At 42.0% G+C, this 27,834-nt stretch overlaps 1 protein-coding gene and 4 long non-coding RNA genes across 5 annotated transcripts; all 5 read right to left on the bottom strand.

Annotated features, from left to right (window-relative positions):
- Positions 1 to 1,029: 1,029 nt before the first annotated feature.
- LOC138372398 (uncharacterized) lies at positions 1,030 to 2,724 on the bottom strand. The gene is made up of 2 exons (XR_011230831.1): positions 2,648 to 2,724; positions 1,030 to 1,556 (listed from the first exon to the last, which is right to left on the bottom strand). It is a non-coding gene; the product is annotated as an uncharacterized lncRNA (long non-coding RNA).
- A 2,760-nt stretch (positions 2,725 to 5,484) lies between these two features.
- On the bottom strand, positions 5,485 to 7,598 carry LOC138372397 (uncharacterized). Its single transcript, XR_011230830.1, has 2 exons — positions 7,504 to 7,598; positions 5,485 to 5,919 (listed from the first exon to the last, which is right to left on the bottom strand). It is a non-coding gene; the product is annotated as an uncharacterized lncRNA (long non-coding RNA).
- A 5,651-nt stretch (positions 7,599 to 13,249) lies between these two features.
- Positions 13,250 to 15,563, bottom strand: LOC138372396 (uncharacterized). The gene is made up of 2 exons (XR_011230829.1): positions 15,381 to 15,563; positions 13,250 to 13,746 (listed from the first exon to the last, which is right to left on the bottom strand). It is a non-coding gene; the product is annotated as an uncharacterized lncRNA (long non-coding RNA).
- Positions 15,564 to 18,616: 3,053 nt separating this feature from the next.
- LOC138372395 (uncharacterized) lies at positions 18,617 to 22,144 on the bottom strand. Its single transcript, XR_011230828.1, has 2 exons — positions 21,272 to 22,144; positions 18,617 to 19,039 (listed from the first exon to the last, which is right to left on the bottom strand). It is a non-coding gene; the product is annotated as an uncharacterized lncRNA (long non-coding RNA).
- Positions 22,145 to 24,823: 2,679 nt separating this feature from the next.
- On the bottom strand, positions 24,824 to 26,955 carry LOC138372270 (300 kDa antigen AG231-like). The gene is made up of 2 exons (XM_069337547.1): positions 25,933 to 26,955; positions 24,824 to 24,895 (listed from the first exon to the last, which is right to left on the bottom strand). Exons 1-2 carry the CDS (start codon positions 26,953 to 26,955, stop codon positions 24,824 to 24,826), a joined length of 1,095 nt encoding a protein of 364 aa, XP_069193648.1.
- Positions 26,956 to 27,834: the final 879 nt, after the last annotated feature.

The raw sequence follows: 27,834 nt of genomic DNA, 5'->3' as shown, positions 1-27,834 counted from the left end.
TATATTGCGGGTTTTTCACTAATCTAACTCATCAATGTAGCGTGAACACATTTGCTGTTTTGTAATTTCTTTTATTTCATTGTTCACTTTTGTTTCATTATTTTGCTACATAAGATATTTTATGACAATATTATGACAATTTGCTGTCATCCTAATGAGGTTAAACCTCTTCTCTCCTCTAAGGTGATGAATAAGACTCATCATATGAAAGATATTCATCACGAATATTACGTGATGAATATCTTTCATCACGTTATATTCGTATATGGTATGTTCAGAGCCAGTGAGATTAGTTGCCAGGTATGAGTATTAAACTTGTTCGAATATGCCAACACAAAATTGAGTTTTTTTTCTCTATGGGACTTTATGATAAATATCAATTACTGATTATATTATCACTGAGTCATTTAAAAAGTCTTTCGTTCTTTTCTTTCCCTTGTTTTCTCTTACGATCCTTTTCTTATTCCTATTACTATTTCCCTTATTACACCTTACCTTTCGTACCTTTTGCCTTCCTTTTTTTCCTCTAAGATTTCCTTCTCCTCATCTCTCTCTCTTGCCTATTTATTGCCTTCGTCTCCTTCCCCTCATCTCTTGCCCCGCTCCTGTGCCAGGTAAGTTAGGGGCTCACCATAGCCCGTGCTTCTTGCCCCGCTCCTGTGCCAGGTAAGTTAGGGGCTCACCATAGCCCGTGCTTCTTGCCCCGCTCCTGTGCCAGGTAAGTTAGGGGCTCACCATAGCCCGTGCTACTTGGAACTTGTTCCGAGTAGCTGAATCTATAACAGCATCAACAACTTCCCCTCATCACAATCGACTTCAGAATGGTCCAGGACGGACCGAAACGTCGTCGTCCTTTCTGTTTCTAGCGTGTGGGTTGGTTAACATATTTCAGCCACGTTATTGTGACTCCTCGTCTACTGTTATAGAGGCTTAGCTCAACAGATGCTACCAACAGAGGCTCTATTACATCACTCATTATTTTTCTTAGATTCATAAGGTTCTTATATAAGGGTCAAATAAGACTTCATGTTCACAATTATTATTTTTTTTTTTTAGTCCAAAGACATTTTTTTAATAAGGGAGTTATCAAAAGAGCAGCACAATGTCAGTATATCTGAGTAGTTACTGTATACAGAATACACTTGTGTCGACACATAGTAGTGTCGACACATAGTGGTGTCGACACATAGTGATGTCAGAAAATAGCAATATCAGAATATAGGTGCTAGTAAGGGTTGGTGTATATCGTCTGGCTCTTGATCCTTGGATCTTGCTGGGGTAGTGGTGATCTCCTTATGCAGTGAGTTGATGGTGTGTGGGTTGAGAGCAACGGGGCTCAGCGCCCCCATCCCCACCAACCACCACCCCATCGACCCCTACCCCAACCACCACCCCATCGACCCCTACCCCAACCACCTCCACAACCACCACCTCCCCACCGTCCTCGCCACCTGTGGGTCAGCCAGAGGACCTGGGTCAGCATCCGGCTCGGGGAAGGCTGCAGCTGGCTTCAGCAACACAACCAAAGCCAGCAGTAAGGCCACACTAAAAGTAAACTGAAATGAGAGAAAAAAAGAGTTTGGTGAATATAACATGGAGTCGTAGTACTCTTTTTGTGATAACTTATCGGTACAGAGAAACATGTATTCACTTTTCCTGAGATAACCGTAAAAAGAGCTTAAAATATATAAATTATTCTATGTGAAGAAAGAGATGTGTTCAAATAGTCAAAAGCGTACATTGAAGCTCACGCGTTCGCGCGCACGCACGCACACACACACACACACACACACACACACACACACACACACACACACACACACACATACACACACACACACACACACACACACACACACACACACACACACACACACACACACACACACTGTGTGTGGAGCCGGCCGGCCGAGCGGACAGCACACTGGACACGTGGTCCTGTGGTCCCGGCTTCGATCCTGGGCGCCGGCGAGAAACATTGGGCAGAGTTTCTTTCACCCTATGCCCCTGTTACTTAGCAGTAAATAGGTACCTATGAGTTAGTCAGCTGTCACGGGCTGCTTCCTGGTGTGTGTGGGTGTGTGGGGGGGGGGAAAGTAGTAATAGAAACAGTTGCTTGACAGTTGAGAGGCGGGCCGAAACAGCAGAGCTCAACCCCCGCAAACACAATTAGGTGAATACAACTAGGTAAATACACGCACGCACGCAATCAGTGTTTGCAGTTGTTGTTGTTGAAGATTCAGCTACTCGGAACAAACGTTCAAAGTAGCACGGGCTATGGTGAGCCCGTACTGGCCTTTGGTGTTTGCAGATAATGCAGAACTAATGAGAAGAGTCACTCACTGACTCATAATGCTTTTCACTCCTTACGCTCTCCTAATGTTCCCTATTCTCCAAAGTGCCTCCGACAGGTAATGATTACAATTCTTCCTATTAAACAGGTGACAATACGGAATTTCTCACTATTAAAGTGATCAAATGAGGCTAAGAAAATCTAGTCAGGCTTTTGGAATATCTGGATATATTATCCATCACTCGATTAGAAAAGGCTTAGGAGAATTTGACTAAACTTATAAAAATGGAATATGTTGCTTCAGACTTGAAACAGATGTCGTGTTAAGTCTAAAGTGACAGTCTTGGTACTCACAAGTCTCATGGCGAAGGCTCAGACCTAGAACAGTTCCTTCAATGATTCCAGAGTCCTGCTGGAGTGCTTCTGACGAGGAGGGGACTGTAGTGAGAATATATAGCAAGTCCAGGGGTCCCCTCCTAGAGGTTCCCCCTCCTAGGGGCTTGACATGGGCGGGAAGGACCAAGAAAAAAGTTGCATTGCCTTTCTAGTTGCAAGTTTGTCTCAGACCAACATAAGAACGACTATTCCCACACAACAGCTAATTCCAGCAATTCCGTCATCAGCAAAATGATATAAATCCTTCCCAGAAAGACAAAACACTGAATTCTCGTCTCCAAGTGTTTCTTGAGAAATGCAGCATCAAGATGAAATGCTGTACTACGAATCTTTCTGGGAAAGACGTTTCGCCATTAAAACAAAACAAAAAAATGGATTTAAGTCTTGTGACAAGTATCATCCGCCACGCAAACTCTTCAATCAGTTATATAAGTTTCCAAAATGTTTGGGTTCAGATGGACTGATGTAAGTGTTAGAAGCATGGAAGCTGTGATACGTTATCTACGGGCTCACCATAGCCCGTGCTACTTGGAACTTTGTTCCAGGTAGCGAATCTTTAACAACAACAATGTGATACGTTTACGGTTGTATAAATTTATCACAGCATTAGTGCTTATGAATGGTCATAGAGATATACATGTGTTTCTTTATATTCATGTATTTCTGATTGTTATATATATATATATATATATATATATATATATATATATATATATATATATATATATATATATATATATATATATATATATATATATAGAAACATATAGGCAGTTTCTTTCATCCTGATGTATCTGTTTACCTAGCAGTAAACGGGTACCAGGGAGTTAGACAGCTGCTACGGTCTGCTTCCTGGGGATATGTGTGTGTTAGGAAGAAATATATGTAGTAGATATAATAGAGGAAAAATAGATTGGTCAGATAGGCGGGGTCCAAGAGCAAATAGCTCGATCCTGCAGACACTAATTGAAAATACACACACACACACACACACACACACACACACACACACACACACACACACACACACACACACACACACACACACAAAGCGTTATATGACAAAAAGTGCTGGGAAGACGGGATGCCACGAGCGTAGCTCTCATCCTGTAAGTACACTTAGGTAATTACACACACACACACTGATAGGTAAGGTAAGTACAAATACATAGGTAAGGTAAGTACAAATACATAGGTAAGGTAAGTACACATACACGAGGAAAAGTTCCGAGGTATACAATACATACATATCATGTGACTCCCTCACACCCTCTCCCTCACCCGCTGAGCAAGTGTTGTCCACCTGAGCATACGCAGTGACCTGCCTCCTCCCCCGCCTCACCTCCCCCCCCCGGCCCCCAGCATGATAGTACTGCCTCAACAGAGAACAGAATAACAAAGACAAAACATCAATGTTTGAATCTCATCAAAACATGCTTCAAAACGGGCAGAAGAAACAAAATAGGAATCGTAGTTACGAATACAATTGGAACACTCAATAATACAATACCGGAATGTAAGGAAGCAACAACAACAGATGAGGAGAGGCGCTGAAGGTCATATAAACAACTCCTTTGTTGTGATCAGTTGTGAAGGGAAAAAAACAACTGGACAATTACACTGAGACATCAGATGTTGTGATGTTAAAAGTGCCTGACAGCTGAGTGAATGGCGCTTCAGATTCGTAGTCCTGAGGTTCCGGGTTCGATCCCCGGTGGAGGCGGAAACAAATAGACAGGGTTTCTTTCACCCTAATGCTACTGTTAACCTAGCAGTAAATAGGTGCCTGGGAGTTAGACAGCTGCTACGGGCTGCTTCCTGGGGGTGTGTAACAAAAAGGAGGCCTGATCGCGGACCGGGCCGCGGGGACGCTAAGCCCCGAAATCATCTCAAGATAACCTCAAGATAACTGTGATCAACAACCTTCCAGCAACATTCCACTGACTGACAGCAAGTCTACTAGTAATGGGGAATTGTAATAGTTATGATATATTTGTACCATTATTTTTTTTATCCCAAGAAAGAAATATATTGCGGGTTTTTCACTAATCTAACTCATCAATGTAGCGTGAACACATTTGCTATTTTGTAATTTCTTTTATTTCATTGTTCACTTTTGTTTCATTATTTTGCTACATAAGATATTTTATGACAATATTATGACAATTTGCTGTCATCCTAATGAGGTTAAACCTCTTCTCTCCTCTAAGGTGATGAATAAGACTCATCATATGAAAGATATTCATCACGAATATTACGTGATGAATATCTTTCATCACGTTATATTCGTATATGGTATGTTCAGAGCCAGTGAAATCAGTTGCCAGTTATGAGTATTAAACTTGTTCGAATATGCCAACACAAAATTGAGTTTCTTTTCTCTATGGGACTTTATGATGAATATCAATTACTGATTATATTATCACTGAGTCATATAAAAAGTCTTTCGTTCTTTTCTTTCCCTTGTTTTCTCTTACGATCATTTTCTTATTCCTATTATTATTTCCCTTATTACACCTTACCTTTCGTACCTTTTGCCTTCCTTTTTTTCCTCTAAGATTTCCTTCCCCTCATCACAATCGACTTGAGAATGGTCCAGGACGGACCGAAACGTCGTCGTCCCTTCACTTTCTAGTGTGTGATCTGGTCAACATATTTCAGCCACGTTGTGACTCCTCGTCTACTACTATAGAGGCTCAGCTCAATAGATGCTACCAACAGAGGCTCTATTACATCACTCATTATTTTTCTTAGATGCATGAGGTTCTTATATTAGGATCAAATAAGACTTCAGATTCACAATTATTATTTTTTTTTAGTCCAACGACATTTTTTTAATAAGGGAGTTATCAAAAGTGCAGCACAATGTCAGTATATCTGAGTAGTTACTGTATACAGAATACACTTGTGTCGACACATGATGGTGTCGACACATAGTGATGTCAGAAAATAGCAATATCAGAATATAGGTGCTAGTAAGGGTTGGTGTATATCGTCTGGCTCTTGATCCTTGGACCTTGCTGGGGTAGTGGTGATCTCCTTATACAGTGAGTTGGTGTGTGGGTTGAGGGCAATGGGGCTCAACGCCCCCGTCTTCCATACCCACCAGCATGCCAAACGCAAGCCAGAGGACCTGGGTCAGCATTGGGGTAGGCATCCGGCCCGGGAAAGGCTGCAGCTGGCTTCAGCAACACAACCAAAGCCAGCAGTAAGGCCACACTAAAAATAAACTGAAATGAGAGAAAAAGAGTTTGGTGAATATAACATGGAGTCGTAGTACTCTTTTTGTGATAACTTATCGGTACAGAGAAACATGTATTCACTTTTCCTGAGATAACCGTAAAAAAAAAGAGCTTCGAAACAACAAAGATATGTGTTCAAATAGTCAAAAACGTACACTGAAGCACACACACACACACACGGTCGCTGGAAGACAGAAGAGTTAGGGGGGACATGATCACCACATTCAAGATTCTCAAGGGAATTGATAGGGTAGATAAAGACAGGCTATTTAACACAAGGGGCACACGCACTAGGGGACACAGGTAGAAACTGAGTGCCCAAATGAGCCACAGAGATATTAGAAAGAACCTTTTTAGTGTCAGAGTGGTTGACAAATGGAATGCATTAGGAAGTGATGTGGTGGAGGCCGACTCCATACACAGTTTCAAGTGTAGATATGATAGATCCCAATAGACTCGGGAACCTGTACACCTGTTGATTGACAGTTGAGAGGCGGGACCAAAGAGCCAGAGCTCAACTCCCGCAAGCACAACTAGGTGAGTACACGGAGGAGGAGGATCTAGAGCCTGGTATCACACTGAACCTGACTCCAGAAGCCCACATGAACAGGATATCATAAGTAGCATGTGTAAGGCTAACAAAAGGGCTGCATTTAGATATTTATGTAACGAATCATTCAGAACCTTGTATACAACATATGTCAGAGCAATCCTGGAGTATGCAGCCCCAGCGTGGAGCCCGTACCTAGTTAAGTACAAGACGTACCTAGTTAAGAACAAGTTGGAGAAGCTTCAAAATAAGGAATGTCACGAGACTGGTTCCAGAATGATGAGGTATGAGTTTTGAGGAAAGGCTTCATGAATTGAGGCTGATGTCGCTGATATTCAAGAGAGGGAAGTCTTGATTAAAACCTGATGCATCTGTTCACCTAGCAGTAAATAGGTTCCTGGGAGTTATGGCTGCTACGGGCTGCATCCTGTGGATGTGTGTGTGTGTGAGATATGTTATAGATATGATAGAGGAAAATAAGTAGGGAATCAGTGTATTAGACAACCGACGGTTAGAAAGGCGGGTTCCAAGAGCTAATAGCTTGATCTTGCAGGCACAAATAGAACTCACACACACGCACGCAATCAGTGTTTGCAGTTGTTGTTGTTGAAGATTCAGCTACTCGGAACAAACGTTCCAAGTAGCACGGGCTATGGTGAGCCCGTAGTGGACTTTGGTGTTTGCAGATAATGCAAAACTAATGAGAAGAATCATTCACTGATTCATACTGTTTTTCACTCCTCACGCTCTCCTAATGTTCCATGCTCTCTAAAGGGCCTCCGACAGATAATGATTACAGTTGTTCCAACTAGAAGGTGACAATACGGAATTTATTATTAATCAAGTGCACATATATAAGGCTAAGAAAATCTAGTCAGACTTTTGGAATATCTGGATATATTATCCATCACTCGATTAGATTAGGCTAAGGAGAGTTTGACTAAAATTATAAAAAGTAATGAGCTGCTTCAGACTTGAAACAGATGTCGTGTTAAGTCTAAAGTGACAGCCTTGTTACTCACAAGTTTCATGGCGAAGGCTCAGACCTAGAACCGTTCCTTCAGTGATTCCAGAGTCCTGCTGGAGTGCTTCTGACGAGGCGTGGACTGAATTGAGAATATATAACAAGTCCAGGGACCCCCCTCCTAGTGGACCCCTCCTAATGGGCCCACCTGGGCGAGGCCACCAAAAAAAGTCGCATTGCCTTTCTAGTTGCAAGTTTGTCTCATACCAACCTGAGACTAACTATTCCCACACAACAGCTGGTTCCAGCAATTCCGTCATCAGCAAAATGATATCAAATCCTTCCCAGAAAGACAAAATACTGAATTCTCGTCTCCAAGAAACACTTGGAGACGAGAAATGCAGCATCAAGATGAAATGCTATACTACGAATCTTTCTGAGAAAGACGTTTCGTTATTAAAACAAAACAAAAATAACTTACAATAAGTATCGCCCGCCACTCAACTCTGGCCGTTTTTCTGGTTTAATAGTAACTATAAAACCAGAAAAACGGCCAGCCTACTCATGAGAAACTCTCCAGACACAAAACAGAACGCTTTAAAAGAGACTAACGTCGTCTATGCCTTCAAATGCCCTCTTGGGGACTGTAAGCTCCAAAAAACCCAGTATACAGGCAAGACAACAACATCTCTTTCTAGGCGTTTAACGATGCATAAGCAACAGGGCTCCATTAAGGAACATATAATCTCTTCCCACAACCAAACCATCGCCAGAGAAATCCTAGTAAACAACACAGAAATCATCGATAGATACAGCGATAGCAGGCGGCTTGACGTTTGCGAGGCACTACACATCAAGAAGTCAACACCAGCAATCAACAGCCAATTATTGCACAACTATATTCTACCCACCTCAAGACTCCGCTCCAATATAGAAGCATCAAGAAATATGGACCAATAGGCTTTCTACAAACACTTCTATTTAATACCCATTGTTTGTGTTCTGTCTTGTGTTGATACTTTTAATACCCTATTAATATCCCCTCTTGTTCTGTCTTGTGTTAATGCCACATCACCCCTCCCACCTCACTCAAATGTAGATATAAAATCGGAGATACGTAAGTTCTATTCAGTTGTGTATTTGTGAACTAAAGTCTTTGAAAATGTAATAAGTTTTACGAAACGCGCCCGTGTCGCGTCAGACTAGAAATAAAAATGAATTTTGGAGAATTCATTTTTGATTTACCTCCAACAGTGAAGCGTAATGTACGAAAGATTGAGAAAATTCGTGTTAGAATTATTAATCTTACTTTTTCGGTCATATTTAATAATATATGTCTACAGGAAAGACTGCTACCAAAATATACTAATATATATATATATATATATATATATATATATATATATATATATATATACATATATATATATATATATATATATATATATATGTATATATATATATATATATATGTATATATATATATATATATGTATGTATATATATATATATATATATATATATATATATATAGGTATGTATATATATAATATATATAATATATATAATATATAATATGTGTATAATATATATATATAAATATATATATATATATATATATATATATATATATATATATATATATATATATATATATATATATATATATATATATACACACACACACACACACACACGGCCGGCCGAGCGGACAGCACGCTGGGCGCGTGATCCTGTGGTCCCGGGTAAGATCCCGGGCGCCGGCGAGAAACGATGGGCAGAGTTTCCTTCACTCTATGCCCCTGTTACCTAGCAGTAAATAGGTACCTGGGAGTAAGTCAGCTGTCACGGGCTGCTTCCTGGTGTGTGTGTGTGGAAAAAAATAGTAGTAGTAGAAACAATTGATTGACAGTTGAGAGGCGGGCCGAAAGAGCAGAGCTCAACCCCCGCAAGCACAACTAGGTGAATACATCTAGGTGAGTACACGCACATACACAGATAGGTAAGATATGTACATATACACAGGTAAGGTAAGTACACATACACAGATAGGTAAGGTAAGTATACATACACTAGGAAAAGTTCCGAGGTATACAATACATACATATCATGTGACTCCCTCACACCCTCTCCCTCACCCGCTGAGCAAGTGTTGTCCACCTGAGCATACGCAGTGACCTGCCTCCTCCCCCGCCTCACCTCCCCCTCCCGGCCCCCAGCATGATAGTACTGCCTCAACAGAGAACAGAATAACAAAGACAAAACATCAATGTTTGAGTCTCATCAAAACATGCTTCAAAACGGGCAGAAGAAACAAAATAGCAATCGTAGTTACGAATACAATTGGAACACTCAATAATACAATATCGGAATGTAAGGAAGCAACAACAGAAGGTCGTTGAAGGTCATATAAACAACTCCTTTGTTGTGATCAGTTGTGAAGGGAAAAACAACTGGACAATTACACTGAGACATCACAATAGCTTGTTGACCAGACCACACACTAGAAGGTGAAGGGGCAATTGATTTGAGAATGGTCCAGGACGGACCGAAACGTCGTCGTCCCTTCACCTTCTAGTGTGTGGTCTGGTCAACATACTTTAGCCACGTTATTGTGACTCCTCGCCTACATCACAATAGTGTGATGCATCAAATGATTAAATGACGCGTCTAAGATCCTCTCGGAGGCAGGTTCGAACCCTGATCACGGCCCTGGTGGATTTGTTCAACTGGACAATGTTACTGGCATCAGTGTTGTTGTTAGTTGTGATCAACAACCTTCCTGTGACTGGCAGCAAGTCTGCTAGTAACGGGGAACTGTAATTGTGGCCAAATTGATTGGGAATTAATGGATCTTAGAGTGGGTAAAGGGACGAGGTTACCTTACCTATCGGGGGTCAAGGTTCCCGCGGCCCGGTTTCTGACCAGGCATCCTGATTGATGGACTGGTCAACCAGGCTGTTGGACACGGCTGCTCGTAGCTTGACGTATGAGTCACAGTCTGGTTGATCAATTCAATTTCTTTCTTTATTATGCACCCCATACCCATCCCGTGGGCGGTGGTGTAAAGGATTACAGAGGCACATAATCGGTTCAGGAACTGAACCCTCTAGTTCGTTTAGCCAAGCAAATGACATTCTTTTGACGCTAGTTACAAAATTATTAATGTTATATATACATGTACATATACTCGTACATACATGTACACATATATACGTATACATATATGCATACACATACATATTTAATCACCCACATAAATACACACATCAATAATCTTTTGTGTCACACGTGATTCAACAAGAGGCTCACAAGTCACTATATAAGGCACTTTACATCTATGATGAGTCGCACAGTTACTAGTCTTGTTGCACACCCACCCAACTGGGCGGCAGCTTTACAGTCATGTGCTCCACACCCACCCAACTGGGCGGCAGCTTTACAGGCATGTGCTCCACAACCACGCAACTGGGCGGCAGCTTTACAGTCATGTGCTCCACACCCACCCAATTGGGCGGCAGCTTTACAGTCATGTGCTCCACAACCACGCAACTGGGCGGCAGCTTTACAGTCATGTGCTCCACACCCACCCAACTGGGCGGCAGCTTTACAGTCATGTGCTCCACACCTACCCAACTGGGCGGCAGCTTTACAGTCATGTGCATGCATTACCTACATTAAGCAAATTTTGGATACTTCGCTAAGATTTCGTGCAGCACATCATTATGAATGAAGTACTTACACATTTCTTGGACACTATTGATGGTGTTATCTCTAAATTCCGCGATTTTTTCACATTCCATTATATAATGACGCAAAGTATGCGAATAGTTCTGCTGACAGAGTTTACATTTAGTCAAATCTACATCAGCAGATGTTACAAATTCCCAGAGGTACTTGTAGTCGAGCCTAAGCCTAGCAGTGGTAACATCTAGAAGTCTGCTAACCTTATTGGATGACCCATAGACGTGCGGTTCCTCCTGCATAATAGAATGATGATAGATGGAGTAACAAGTGTGAATTTCACTTTGCCTCAAGTCTCCGAAATTTAGCTGATGTTCCCGGAATATTACTGCCCTCAGGCTGCTCAAAGGCAGTCCAAGTTGGTAATCCATTCCCTCTTTACGAGCAAAAGTCTTGGCCAACTTATTAGTTCTATCATGCATTCGGAAACTAATATGGGAAGGAATCCACAGGAGACAGATTCTGACTCCATCATTGATTATTTCATTATATCTGTATTTAGCTTCAGAGATAAGCACGTCACAGTTAGGCCTTGGGGAGCTGAGGGCAGTCAAGGATGACAAGGAGTCACTGGTTGATCAGGTATCCTTTGGAGGCGTTTCTCGTGTTCTCAGTGTGAGAGGTCGGGCATTACCTTATGTGTAATGGAAGCGTGTTGATCAGTCTCTGGCCTCTCATGTTGATAGAGTTCTCTCTCAGAATACCTATTGCACCTCTGCTTTTCAACGGGGACGTGGGGAGAAAAGCTGGAAGACGTAAAAGAAAGGAACATTCTAATGGAACTCTGTCATGGAGGAAACATCAACAAGTGTGAGAGGAAGAAGGGAACATGAAGCGAACAACCAGCAAGGCTTAGTCTGATTTCATACATTACAAGACGGACATTGATCTCTTAAGCTATAGTAGTCAGCAAAAAGCTCTCACAAATCACAACTGGAACGTGAATTTTATATTGTTCACAAACCTTTTAATTTGATTTGATTCCAATGTTTGGTTATGATATCATACAGATCCATTTTTTTTCTCCCAAGAACGGAATATATTGTTTTTTCACTAACTCATCAATACACCGTGAACACATTTGCTATTTTGTAAGTTCTTTTATTTCATTGTTCTCTTTTGTTTCATTATTTTGCTACATAAGATATTTTATGGCAATATTATGACAATTTGCTGTCATCCTAATGAGGTTAAACCTCTTTTCTGCTCTAAGGTGATGAACAATATTCATGATATGTAAGATTCATCACGAATATTGCGTCATGAATCTAATTCATCACGTTATATTCGTATATGGTATGTTCAGAACCAGTGAGATTAGTTGCCAGGTATGAGTATTAAACTTGTTCGAATATGCCTACACAAAATTGAGTTTCTTTTCTCTATGGGACTTTATGATAAATATCAGTTACTGATTATATTATCACTGAGTCATATAAAGAGTTTTTCGTTCTTTTCTTTCCCTTGTTTTCTCTTACGATCCTTTTCTTATTCCTATTACTATTTCCTTTATTACACCTTTCCTTTCCTACCTTTTGCCTTCCTTTTTTTCCTCTAAGATTTCCTTCTCCTCATCTCTCTCTCTTGCCTATTTATTGCCTTCGTCTCCTTCCCCTCATCTCTTGCCCCGCTCCTGTGCCAGGTAAGTTAGGGGCTCACCATAGCCCGTTCTACTTGCCCCGCTCCTGTGCCAGGTAAGTTAGGGGCTCACCATAGCCCGTGCTACTTGCCCCGCTCCTGTGCCAGGTAAGTTAGGGGCTCACCATAGCCCGTGCTACTTGGAACTTGTTCGGAGTAGCTGAATCTATAACAACATCAACAACAACTTCCCCTCATCACAATCGACTTCAGAATGGTCCAGGACGGACCGAAACGTCGTCGTCCTTTCACCTTCTAGTGTGTGGTCTGGTCAACATATTTCAGCCACGTTATTGTGACTCCTCGTCTACTGTTATAGAGGCTTAGCTCAATAGATGCTACCAACAGAGGCTCTATTACATCACTCATTATTTTTCTTAGATTCATAAGGTTCTTATATAAGGGTCAAATAAGACTTCATGTTCACAACTATTTTTTTTTTTTTAGTCCAAAGACATTTTTTTAATAAGAGAGTTATCAAAAGAGCAGCACAATGTCAGTATAGCTCAGTAGTTACTGTATACAGAATACACTTGTGTCGACACATAGTGGTGTCGACACTTAGTAGTGTCGACACATAGTGAGGTCAGAAAATAGCAGTATCAGAATATAGGTGCTAGTAAGGGTTGCTGTATATCGTCTGGCTCTTGATCCTTGGACTTTGCTGGGGTAGTGGTGATCTCCTTATACAGTGAGTTGATGGTGTGTGGGTTGAGGGCAATGGGGCTCAGCGCCCCCATCCTCCCCACCCACCACCCCATCGGCCCCTACCCCAACCACCTCCCCATCCACGACCCCACCTGTGGGGGTCAGCCAGAGGACCTGGGTCAGCATTGGGGTAGGCATCCGGCTCGGGGAAGGCTGCAGCTGGCTTCAGCAACACAACCAAAGCCAGCAGTAAGGCCACACTAAAAATAAACTGAAATGAGAGAAAAAGAGTTTGGTGAATATAACATCGAGTCGTAGTACTCTTTTTGTGATAACTTATCGGTACAGAGAAACATGTATTCACTTTTCCTGAGATAACCGTAAAAAAAGAGCTTTGAAACAACAAAGAGATGTGTTCAAATAGTCAAAAACGTACACTGAAGCTCACACACACACATACCCGAGCTGAGAGGTATGAGCTACGAGGAGAGACTAGGGGAATTAAACCTCACTTCGTTGGAAGACAGAAGACTTAGGGGGGACATGATCACCACATTCAAGATCCTCAAGGGAATCTACAGGGTTGATAAAGACAGGCTGTTTAACACAAGGGGCACACGCACTAGGGGACACAGGTGGAAACTGAGTGCCCAAATGAGCCACAGAGATATTAGAAAGAACTTTTTTAGTGTCAGAGTGGTTGACAAATGGAATGCATTAGGAAGTGAAGTGGTGGAGGCTGACTCCATACACAGTTTCAAGTGTAGATATGATAGAGCCCAATTGGCTCAGGAACCTGTACACCTGTTGATTGACAGTTGAGAGGCGGGACCAAAGAGCCAGAGCTCAACCCCCGCAAGCACAACTAGGTGAGTACACGGAGGAGGAGGATCTAGAGCCTGGTATCACACTGAACCTGACTCCAGAAGCCCACATGAACAGGATATCATTAGTGGCATGTGTAAGGCTAACAAAAGTGCTGCATTTAGATATTTATGTAACGAATCATTCAGAACCTTGTATACAACATATGTCAGAGCAATCCTGGAGTATGCAGCCCCAGCGTGGAGCCCGTACCTAGTTAAGTACAAGACGTACCTAGTTAAGAACAAGTTGGAGAAGCTTCAAAATAAGGAATGCTACGAGACTAGGTCCAGAATGATGAGGTATGAGTTATGAGGAAAGGCTTCATGAATTGAGGCTGATGTCGCTGATATACAAGAGAGTTAGGGAAGTCGTGATTAAAACCTGATGCATCTGTTCACCTAGCAGTAAATAGGTTCCTGGGAGTTATGGCTGCTACGGGCTGCATCCTGTGGATATGTGGGTGTGTGAGATATGTTATAGATATGATAGAGGAAAACAAGTAGGGAATCAGTGTATTAGACAACCGACGGTTAGAAAGGCGGGTTCCAAGAGCTAATAGCTTGATCTTGCAGGCACAAATAGAACTCACACACACGCACGCAATCAGTGTTTGCAGTTGTTGTTGTTGAAGATTCAGCTACTTGGAACAAACGTTCCAAGTAGCACGGGCTATGGTGAGCCCGTAGTGGACTTTGGTGTTTGCAGATAATGCAAAACTAATGAGAAGAATCATTCACTGATTCATACTGCTTTTCACTCACGCTCTCCTAATGTTCCATGCTCTCTAAAGGGCCTCCGACAGATAATGATTACAGTTGTTCCAACTAGAAGGTGACAATACGGAATTTATTATTAATCAAGTGCACATATATAAGGCTAAGAAAATCTAGTCAGACTTTTGGAATATCTGGATATATTATCCATCACTCGATTTGAAAAGGCTAAGGAGAGTTTGACTAAAATTATAAAAAGTAATGAGCTGCTTCAGACTTGAAACAGATGTCGTGTTAAGTCTAAAGTGACAGCCTTGTTACTCACAAGTTTCATGGCGAAGGCTCAGACCTAGAACAGTTCCTTCAGTGATTCCAGAGTCCTGCTGGGGTGCTTCTGACGAGGCGTGGACTGAATTGAGAATATATAACAAGTCCAGGGGCCCCCCTCCTAGTGGACCCCTCCTAATGGGCCCACCTGGGCGGGGCCACCAAAAAAAAGTCGCATTGCCTTTCTAGTTGCAAGTTTGTCTCATACCAACCTGAGACTAACTATTCCCACACAACAGCTGGTTCCAGCAATTCCGTCATCAGCAAAATGATATCAAATCCATCCCAGAAAGACAAAATACTGAATTCTCGTCTCCAAGAAACACTTGGAGACGAGAAATGCAGCATCAAGATGAAATGCTATACTACGAATCTTTCTGGGAAAGACGTTTCGTTATTAAAACGAAACAAAAATAACTTACAATACGTATCGCCCGCCACGCAACTCTTCACTCAGTTATGTAAGTTTCCAAAATGTTTGGGTTCAGATGGATTCGTATAAGTGTTTGAAGCATAGAAGCTATGACACATTTACGCATGTATAAATTTGTCACAGTATTATTGCTTATGTATATATATATATATATATATATATATATATATATATATATATATATATATATATATATATATATATATATATATATATATATATATATATATATATATATATATATATATATATATTATATATATATAATATATATTATATATATATATAATATATATTATATATATATAATAATAATATATGTATATATATATATATATATATATATATATATATATATATATATATATATATATATATATATATATATATATATATATATATATATATATACACAACACACACACGGCCGGTCGAGCGGACAGCACGCTGGGCACGTGATCCTGTGGTCCCGGGTTCGATCCCGGGCGCCGGCGAGAAACGATGGGCAGAGTTTCTTTCACTCTATGCCCCTGTTACCTAGCAGCAAATAGGTACCTGGGAGTAAGTCAGCTGTCACGGGCTGTTTCCTGGGGTGTGTGTGGAAATTAAAAATAGTAGTAGTAGAAACAGTTGATTGACAGTTGAGAGGCCTGCCGAAAGAGCAGAGCTGAACCCCCGCAAGCACAACTAGGTGAATACAACTAGGTGAATACACGCACATACACAGATAGGTAAGGTAAGTACACATACACAGATAGGTAAGATATGCAGACATACACAGGTAAGGTAAGTACACATACACAGGTAAGGTAGGTACACATATACAGGTAAGGTAAGTACACATACACAGGTAAGGTAAGTACACATACACAGGTAAGGTAAGTACACATACACAGGTAAGGTAAGTACACATACACAGGTAAGGTAAGTACACATACACAGGTAAGGTAAGTACATATACACATATGGGTAAGATATGTACACATACACTAGGAAAAGTTCCGAGGTATACAATACATATCATGTGACTCCCTCACACCCTCTCCCTCACCCGCTGAGCAACTGTTGTCCACCTGAGCATACGCAGTGACCTGCCTCCTCCCCCGCCTCACCTCCCCCCCCCCCCCCCGGCCCCCAGCATGATAGTACTGCCTCAACAGAGAACAGAATAACAAAGACAAAACATCAATGTTTGAGTCTCATCAAAACATGCTTCAAAACGGGCAGAAGAAACAAAATAGCAATCGTAGTTAAGAATACAATTGGAACACTCAATAATACAATACCGGAATGTAAGGAAGCAACAACAACAGATGAGGAGAGGCGCTGAAGGTCATATAAACAACTCCTTTGTTGTGAGCAGTTGTGAAGGGAAAAAATACAACTGGACAATTACACTCAGACATCACAATAGCTTGTTGACCGGACCACACACTAGAAGGTGAAGGGACAATCGACTTGAGAATGGTCCAGGACGGACCGAAACGTCGTCGTCCCTTCACCTTCTAGTGTGTGTGGTCTGGTCAACATACTCTAGCCACGTTATTGTGACTCATCACAATAGCGTGATGCATCAAATGATTAAATGGCGCGTCTGTGATCATCTCGGAGGCAGGTTCGAACCCTGATCACGGTCCTGGTGGATTTGCTCAACTGGACAATGTTACTGGCATCAGTGTTGTTGTTAGTTGTGATCAACAACCTTCCTGTGACTGGCAGCAAGTCTGCTAGTAACGGGGAACTGTAATTGTGGCCAAATTGATTGGGAATTAATGGATCTTAGAGTGGGTAAAGGGACGAGGTTACCTTACCTATCGGGGGTCAAGGTTCCCGCGGCCCGGTTTCTGACCAGACATCCTGATTGATGGACTGGTCAAGCAGGCTGTTCACAATCCTTTTAATTTGATTTGATTCCAATGTTTGGTTATATCATATTTGTACCATTTTTTTTATCCCAAGAAAGGAATATATTGTGTTTTTTCACTAATCTAACTCATCAATACAGCGTGAACACATTTGCTATTTTGTAATTTGTTTTATTTTATTATTCTCTTTTGTTTCATTATTTTGCAACTTAAGATATTTTATGGCAATATTATGATAATTTGCTGTCATCCTACTGAGGTTAAACCTCTTCTCTCCTCTAAGGTGATGAATAAGACTCATCATATGAAAGATATTCATCATGAATATTACGTTATGAATCTATTTCATCACGATATATTCGTATATGGTATGTTCAGAGCCAGTGAAATTAGTTGCCAGTTATGAGTATTATACTTATTCGAATATGCCTAGAAAATTAAGTTTCTTTTCTCTGTAAGACTTTATGATAAATATCAGTTACTGATTATACATTATTACGCACCTGTCTGCACTCCGCTTGTGTACAGGGAATTGACTGGTTAGTTCCAAGCAAACACACAATGTAACTGTCCCTATTTTCCCGCTTGTTACAACTTGTAATAAAGTTGTTACATCTTGTTAAAACGTTTTCATGACGTATTAAAACGTTGTTACAACTTGTTAGGTTGTTAAAACTTGCTCGAAAGTTGTAGTTACGTGGTTTAACAGGTTATGATAGTTGCAAATTTTCTTTAATAAATTAGAATCATATTTAACATTATCACTATTAACTTTATCCACTTTATCCATTTCCAAGTTCATGATATCCATTTCTTTCATTGAAATCCCTTGTAATATTTCTTAGATCAATTCATGTGGTTATTAAGTATTAATAACCCCATGAATGGAGTTATTTAAGAGTTATATCTTAAACCAGGACCAAATAAGACACCAGATTAGAACTTATTTCATTTATTGCACCAACTGTATTTCAGGTGATTATCCAAAGAACAGTCATTACATATATTTTGTAAGATACAGCAGTGTTAGCACTCGGTTCTATTTGGCAGATGATCCACTTGACTATGATGGCGAGTGGAGTGGGTGAGAGGGGGCTGTTTTTTCTTATGGAGTTTGGGGGGGGGGTTTAATCAACGCCCCCATCCCCAACCACCCCAACCCCTTCCCCAACCTCCCCAACCTCTTCCCCAACCCCCTCCCCAACCTCTTCTTCCCCACCCCCAATGGGGGTCGGGGTCAGGCAGAGGTCCTGGGTCAGGAATGGGGTCAGCAGCCGGAGCAGCATCCGGCCCGGGCAAGGCTGCAGCTGGCCTCAGCAACACGACCAAACCCAGCAGTAAGGCCAAACCTAATGTACACTGCAACCAGGGAAAGATATCTTGGTTAATATTAATACTTCATCAGATATAAAATATTAAAACAAATTACACACACAAACATATACATAGACACACACACACACACACACATACACACACATGTGACGGTTGAGAGGTGGGACCAAAAAGCCAGAGCTCAACCCCAGCCAGCACAATTAAGTGAGTACAATTTGGTGAGTACACAGGGGTTAGGGAATACCATCCTGATTGGAAACATATACGTATAGGGAGATGAGGTCTCAGAACGAGGCAGAGTCACAAGTACTAAAAGGCTCAGTTCTTGGATCAAAGCGTCTATTGTGGATATTCGTATATGACCTCAATGAGAAAGTTGATGTATTCTGGCAATATTTGCTTAAGATACAAAATGAATTAAAGTTATAACAAAATATATTTATCAATAGTTTGAGAATGACTTTATAAGCTTCAAAAATGATCGGATAAACAGATGATAATATTTAACCCAGAGGAAACAAATGATAATTTGGAGTGAACAAGGAAACCCATTTACAGTGTAAAATTATAGAAAACTACTCCCTTAAACATCAAAAATAAATAAATCTGAATGTTTATATAACCTCTATCTAGCGCCAGAGGTTCAATAACAATAACACAACATTTACCAGCAAATGTAAAACAAATATAATAATTACATTTTCGACCAGAGAAACTGTTTTGTACACGCCATACACGGGCTCCATACTAGAGTATACTGCCCAGGGGTGAAACACCACTTAGAGAAATAATACTGTAAAAGTTCATAGACATAGCTGAGGCTCGTACTAGAAAAGCGGAGATTAATCTACTACGCAAAACCTAGAAAACCTGACCACACTTGGAGACGGAATTGAGGAGATATGGGAAATGCATATAAGATTATCAGGGGGAAGTTATATGATGACGATTTTAATATGTGTGTTTGTGTGTGTGTGTGGGTGGATGGGTTGTATGTGGGTGTGGTGTCAGTATGGTGTTTGTGTGTGTGTGTGCTGTGTGTGTGTGTGTGTGTGTGTGGGTGGATGGGTTGTATGTGGGTGTGGTGTCAGTATGGTGTGTGTGTGTGTGTGTGGTGTGTGTGTGTGTGTGTGTGTGTGTGTGTGTGTGTGTGTGTGTGTGTGTGTGTGTGTGGGTGTGTGTGTGTAGGTGTATAAGGAAGGGTGAAAAACAAAGTGAAATAGATAGAAACTTGAGGTGAAGATGAGTGGAAGTGACAGTAGAAAGTAAATGCTTAGCGTATAACTGACCGCTGGTAAGTCGAGACTCTAGCGTCATAGAGCTTTCATCTCCAAGCTCCGTCACTAAATGAACTCCATCAATTAGATGATGTGTTCTAACACAGTGTTCTCCAAAACCATTAACACAGATGGTTTCCTTCACTTCAAGGTGCCATCGGAAGTGCCGTTATCGTATCAACGAGTGACGGCATTCAAGTATAAAAATTCAAGTATATTCAATATATAAATAACTTGGGGTCAGATTCACGAAAACACTTATGAACCTGTACATCTTTTCTCAATCTTTGGCGGCTTTGTTTCCAATTATTAAACAGTTAATGAGCTCCGAAGCACCAGGAGGCTGTTTATAACAATAACAACAGTTGAATGGGAAGTTTTCATGCTTGTAAACTGTTTAATAAATGTAACCAAAGCCGTCAAAGATTGAGGAAAGATGTACACGTTCGTAAGTGCTTGCGTAAGTGCTTTCGTGAATCTGGCCCTTGGTCTCCACTCTCCATACACAATTATTTACCATACTACTCTCACTCAAACGAGTGCATGTATCTTGCGATGACACATTAATTGGGACTGTCATCCCTGACTGCAATCAAATCCTCAAGACGTAACCAGCATGATAGTGTCTGAAGTATAGCAGATATAATCAAATCATCAATAATGGAATCAGTCTGCCTGTAATGGACTCCATCTCTTACTGGCCTCAGAAGGCCTGACCAAACTGATGAGGTAGCCAGAGAGATTAAAGAGGGAGTTGTTTATACCCTTGAATTGCCTGTGAATTAAAAAGGATTAGTGAATCGTAGGTTGAACCAAAGTCTAGGCATGCTAGTGTGACGTTTGGGAAGTTTGAATCCGTCAGTGGATTAATAAAGTTTATCTGGGGGAGACTTGAAATGTCTAAGCTTACGTTATGGATTAAGTTGCAGTAGACTTGATAACTAAGTCTGTAAAGTCTCTTAACAGAGGTGATACTTACAAGTTTCATGTTGGCAGCGCAGTTCAGTGGCTGATGTATGAGGGAATCTCTGGAGTTCAGACGGACCTCTCGTCAAGTTGGGTTGTTGTTGTTGTCTTAGATTTAGCTACTCGGAACGAACTGTCCATGTAGCACGGGCTATGGTGAGCCCGCAACTGATGGTGAGGCTGAGATTCGGGCCTGGTTATATAGCTGGTCAAGGAACCCTCCCAGGTGGCCAATTTGTGCTGGAAGAACCAGCATGTCAAGCTGAAACTCATATACTTCATTAACCAAACTCTTCCCACATAGCTTCTATTGCTACCAGTTGTACTGCTGGTAAGAATATATTATTTTCTATCCTCAGAGATCAAATTCATGTGCACAGAAACACCGTGACAGAATTTAGAGTGTAGGAGCATAGCATAGCCGATAATTCGAGTCTGAGGTGAAATATTGTGGAAAAATGCGTCTCGCTGAACTATACGACTACGTCACATGCATGATTTGCATCTGTTATGTAAACTCCTCATTGGATAGTATCTAATTACGATCAAACTGGGATCAGATCAAATGATCCGATCTCATGAATATCTCTCTCTCTCACTCGCAACAATTGTTTTTGATAAAGCTTATGGATATACATATGTATACATATTCTTATAAGTTGCTAGAACGTCTCACTGGTATGTTCAGGTCGATAATTTATTTTGTTTTAGTCTGCATGTGTCACTGAACTTCAGATCTGTTGTGTCTAGTATTGGGTCTGACACCACTTTGTTGATGCTGTGGAGGTTCTTAACAATGTTCTCATGACACATTTTACCGCACGTTTTGTGTGTGTGTGTGTGTGTGTGTGTGTGTGTGTGTGTGTGTGTGTGTGTGTGTGTGTGTGTGTGTGTGTGTGTGTGTGTGTGTGTGTGTGTGTATTCACCTAGTTGTATTCACCTAGTTGTGCTTGCGAGCGTTGAGATCTGCTCTTTCGGCCTGCCTCTCAACTGTCAATCATTCAACTGTTACTAACTACTAACTAATTTTTTCACACTTTCACACACAAACACACACACACACACACCCAGAAAGCAGCCCGTAACAGCTGTCTAACTCTCAGGTACCTATTTACTGCTAGGTAACAATGGCATCAGGGTGAAAGAAACGGCTCATTTATTTTCTGTTATCGCCTGGACCCGGATCCTAGGATTACGAGTCCCAAATGCTGTCGACTCAGCCACAGGCCCCCATGTGTGTGTGTGTTCGTGTTATATATATTTAAGAATTTATATAAGTGAATATATATGTGTTTTTGCTTTTACATGTACATGTTTTAGCGTGCAAAGGTTCAGTGCTAAAGTGAACATAACAACAGCCTATCAACACACACTTGCCCTCACGCTAAAGCTTTGTAAACAAAACACATTTTATGATTTACATGAAAACAAAAGTATGAGAACGGCGCACGTGTAGTAACAAGCGGTCATTACAGCACTGTTATAGGAGCCGGCTGTTGAAGGTCCCATGGCCAGGCGCCACTCAGACCTGTGTGCTCCCGATCAGGGGAACACAAAAGGTGCTTTTTTTTGTTGTTGTATCTCTGTTTGGCGAGAGTCTGGAACGTGAATATATTGTGGTCGACAAGAGTGAGGGGGAGCTGTTTGGGGCGTGGGAAGACAACAGCAAGTGATGGGACTGCTTTTGTGGAGGCAACACAACAGTAAGTGATGGGACTGCTTTTGTGGAGGCAACACAACAGTAAGTGATGGGACTGCTTTTGTGGAGGCAACACAACAGTAAGTGATGGGACTGCTTTTGTGGAGGCAACACAACAGTAAGTGATGGGACTGCTTTTGTGGAGGCAAACACAACAGGAAAAGATAGGACTGCTCAGAAGGGAGGGGGGGGGGGGAGAGGGAGGGGGTTAGCTATTATCCAGTGTTACCAGTTAAAAGTTAACACTAACCTTGTAACGAAAGCGGTAGTTTAGTGTTGACCTTAAGACCTATCTACCTCTGGAAGGTTGCCATAATTGCTCACTCTCAAACCAGCGAGTATACCTTAGTCCCAGACTAAGGTATACTCTTACTCACTGTATACTGTGAGTATACAGTAAACTCTTACTGTATACTCACAGAGAAGCGCAAAATATCTCCTAGAGTATCCACCCCACTTACACTGCCTCATACGTATCGTCAGTATATCTTCATTCTTACCATCAGTATTGTATTATTTAAATATAGGAAGACATTGAACATTATATATTAATGAGATTTTATGATTTTATTATATTTTTGTATTCTTTATCAGCCTTAGATGCCATTTAACATTAACATTGTCCAGACTTATCACTTGTACATCATTATTGTATATTAGTGTTAACTTTATTATTAATGTGAATTATTGTTAATACTTGGATGTTAGTGTTTTGGATGTCTGCTGGAACACCAGCCAGGTGTCTGCCGGAACACCAGCCAGGTGTCTGCTGGAACACCAGCCAGGTGTCTGCTGGAACACCAGCCAGGTGTCTACCGGAACACCAGCCAGGTGTCTGCTGGAACACCAGCCAGGTGTCTGCTGGAACACTATCCAGGTGTCTGCTGGAACACCAGCCAGGTGTCTGCTGGAACACCAGCCAGGTGTCTGCTGGAACACCAGCCAGGTGTCTGCCGGAACACCAGCCAGGTGTCTGCTGGAACACCAGCCAGGTGTCTGCTGGAACACCAGCCAGGTGTCTGCTGGAACACCAGCCAGGTGTCTGCTGGAACACCAGCCAGGTGTCTGCTGGAACACTATCCAGGTGTCTGCTGGAACACCAGCCAGGTGTCTGCTGGAACACCAGCCAGGTGTCTGCTGGAACACCAGCCAGGTGTCTGCTGGAACACCAGCCAGGTGTCTGCTGGAACACTATCCAGGTGTCTGCTGGAACACCAGCCAGGTGTCTGCTGGAATACCAGCCAGGTGTCTGCTGGAACACTATCCAGGTGTCTGCTGGAACACCAGCCAGGTGTCTGCTGGAATACCAGCCAGGTGTCTGCTGGAATACCAGCCAGGTGTCTGCTGGAATACCAGCCAGGTGTCTGCTGGAACACTATCCAGGTGTCTGCTGGAACACCAGCCAGGTGTCTGCTGGAACACCAGCCAGGTGTCTGCTGGAACACCAGCCAGGTGTCTGCTGGAACACCAGCCAGGTGTCTGCTGGAATACCAGCCAGGTGTCTGCTGGAACACTATCCAGGTGTCTGCTGGAACACTATCCAGGTGTCTGCTGGAACACCAGCCAGGTGTCTGCTGGAATACCAGCCAGGTGTCTGCTGGAATACCAGCCAGGTGTCTGCTGGAATACCAGCCAGGTGTCTGCTGGAATACCAGCCAGGTGTCTGCTTGAACACTATCCAGGTGTCTGCTGGAACACCAGCCAGGTGTCTGCTGGAATACCAGCCAGGTGTCTGCTGGAACACCATACAGGTGTCTGCTGGAACATCAGCGAGGTGTCTGCTGGAATACCAGCCAGGTGTCTGCTGGAACACCAGCCAGCTGTCTGCTGGAACACTATCCAGGTATCTGCTGGAACACTATCCAGCTATCTGCTGGAACTAGAGAAATAGAACGCCCGGATAACTCTCACTTCAATACACTTAAAAGGTTTGCTGAACTGTCCATTTGTCAAATAAAAATTATATCACCATATTACACGTTTGGAAAATAATTAATGTTGATCTATGGTACAAATTACCGAGTGACATAATTGTGCTGTTGATTATTTCCAGCGAATGTCAGACTAAAATATATATATATAAGTTTAGGTGGATATAATTATATAATTATAAACTTCTTAGCACGGATCAATAAGACTTCCGTTGTTCCGTCTGTATGTTCTATCATGTTTATATAACATCAACATTTCAAGGTGACCTTCATTTGTTCTTGAACAAGAAGAAGCCGGTTAAGTAAGCAATATGCGTCTTAAGGTGTCACGATCTCCCTACTTTTCCTAATGCATCACTGTTAGTCAGGAAGCTTGTCATTCAAGGCGCATCGCGGAGTTCTGCGTCACTCGCGAGGTCCTCTGTTGTTATTCCTACACCGTCTGGAGACTCGGTGATCTTAGGGGGTCTTGTTATGCCATATGGAGAGCTGTAATGTTCTCAGGTGGGTGGGGAGTGGGTATGTCTTGACTACCTAAACTGTACTTATGGTGGGTGAGTTTCAGCTCTTAAGCTACGGCTCTTAATCGTTATTTAGCTACTTATTGGTGTTCGGGTCTTTGAGGGGGTTTGGATATCATCATATATATATGTGAGGCTGTGTCGTTATGTGAGGCTGTGTCGTTATGTGAGGCTGTGTCGTTATGTGAGGCTGTGTCGTTATGTGAGGCTGTGTCATTATGTGAGGCTGTGTCGTTATGTGAGGCTGTGTCGTTATGTGAGGCTGTGTCGTTATGTGAGGCTGTGTCGTTATGTGAGGCTGTGTCGTTATGTGAGGATGTGTCGTTATGTGAGGCTGTGTCATTATGTGAGGCTGTGTCGTTATGTGAGGCTGTGTCATTATGTGAGGCTGTGTCATTATGTGAGGCTGTGTCATTATGTGAGGCTGTGTCATTATGTGAGGCTGTGTCGTTATGTGAGGCTGTGTCATTATGTGAGGCTGTGTCATTATGTGAGGCTGTGTCATTATGTGAGGCTGTGTCACCATGTAAGGCTGTGTCATTATGTAAGACTGTGTCACCATGTAAGGCTGTGTCACCATGTAAGACTGTGTCACCATGTAAGGCTGTGTCACCTTGTGAGACTGTGTCACCATGTAAGACTGTGTCACCTTGTGAGACTGTGTCACCATGTAAGACTGTGTCACCATGTAAGACTGTGACACCATGTAAGACTGTGTCACCATGTATGGCTGTGTCACCATGTAAGGCTGTGTCACCATGTAAGACTGTGTCACCATGTAAGACTGTGTCACCATGTAAGACTGTGTCACCATGTAAGACTGTGTCACCATGTAAGACTGTGTCACCATGTAAGACTGTGTCACCATGTATGGCTGTGTCACCATGTAAGGCTGTGTCACCATGTAAGACTGTGTCACCATGTAAGACTGTGTCACCATGTAAGACTGTGTCACCATGTAAGACTGTGTCACCATGTAAGACTGTGTCACCATGTAAGACTGTGTCACCATGTATGGCTGTGTCACCATGTAAGGCTGTGTCACCATGTAAGGCTGTGTCACCTTGTAAGACTGTGTCACCATGTAAGACTGTGTCACCATGTAAGACTGTGTCACCATGTAAGACTGTGTCACCATGTAAGACTGTGTCACCATGTAAGACTGTGTCACCATGTAAGACTGTGTCACCATGTAAGACTGTGTCACCATGTAAGACTGTGTCACCATGTAAGGCTGTGTCACCATGTAAAACTGTGTCACCATGTAAGACTGTGTCACCATGTAAGACTGTGTCACCATGTAAGGCTGTGTCACCATGTAAAACTGTGTCACCATGTAAGACTGTGTCACCATGTAAGACTGTGTCACCATGTAAGACTGTGTCACCATGTAAGACTGTGTCACCATGTAAGACTGTGTCACCATGTAAGACTGTGTCACCATGTAAGACTGTGTCACCATGTAAGACTGTGTCACCATGTAAGGCTGTGTCACCATGTAAGGCTGTGTCACCATGTATGGGTGACCATGTCTAGCTGTCACCATGTGAAGCTGTGGCAGCGTGTTCGAGCCCAATCCACGACAAATGTTTGCCTATCCTGCTGTTGATTAAGTGATGAGGACGACTTGTAGAACGGTTGTGCCTCTCTATCCATATATACCTTGTCAATGTTATTGTTATAGATTTAGCTACTCAGAACGAAATGTCCATGTAGCACGGGGCTATAGTGAGCCCGTAATACCCTATCAAGTTCTATCAGCAGTTTGTATGTCGTGGATATGTCTCACCTGTATTTTTTCTAATAATATGAGGTTTAATTCCATTAGAAATATTGGGTAGCTCGTGTCTCTTAGATATAGGACGTGTCTGGCATCATACCTTAAGACTTTATTTAGTGAATCCTTCCACAGTTCGCAGCATATTACGAGCTTTTTCTGACATGAGTATAACATGAAAGGTGGTAAGAAATCTCATTAGTGTGATGTGTTCTTAGGTATTCTGGTGTTTCTTATTACATAAAACCTTATCCACGTGGACTGGACGTTAGAGCGATGGTCTCGCTTCATGCAGGTCGGCGTTCAATCCTCGACCCTCAAAGTGGTTGGGCACCATCCATTCCTCCGTCCCATACCACAGTTTTATACCCCTTATATCTCTTACTAGGGCTATATAGTGATAATGGTTTAGCGCTGTCTCTCATAATTACCTTTATAACCCATTAACAAAAGAATTATTGCACACAGCAGGGCCTGATGGTCAATGTTGACCAAACCACACGCTAGAAAGTGAAAGGACGACGACGTTTCGGTCCGCCCTGGACCATTCTCAAGTCGATTGTGCTCAAGACAATCGACTTGAAAATGGTCCAGGACGGACCGAAACGTCGCCGTCCCTTCACTTTCTAGTGTTTGGTTTGGTCAACA

Source organism: Procambarus clarkii, chromosome 38 (genome assembly GCF_040958095.1).
Source record: "Procambarus clarkii isolate CNS0578487 chromosome 38, FALCON_Pclarkii_2.0, whole genome shotgun sequence".
Classification (NCBI taxonomy): domain Eukaryota; kingdom Metazoa; phylum Arthropoda; class Malacostraca; order Decapoda; family Cambaridae; genus Procambarus; species Procambarus clarkii.
Note: the sequence above shows the minus strand (reverse complement) of the source record. Positions and strands in the feature narration are given on the sequence as shown.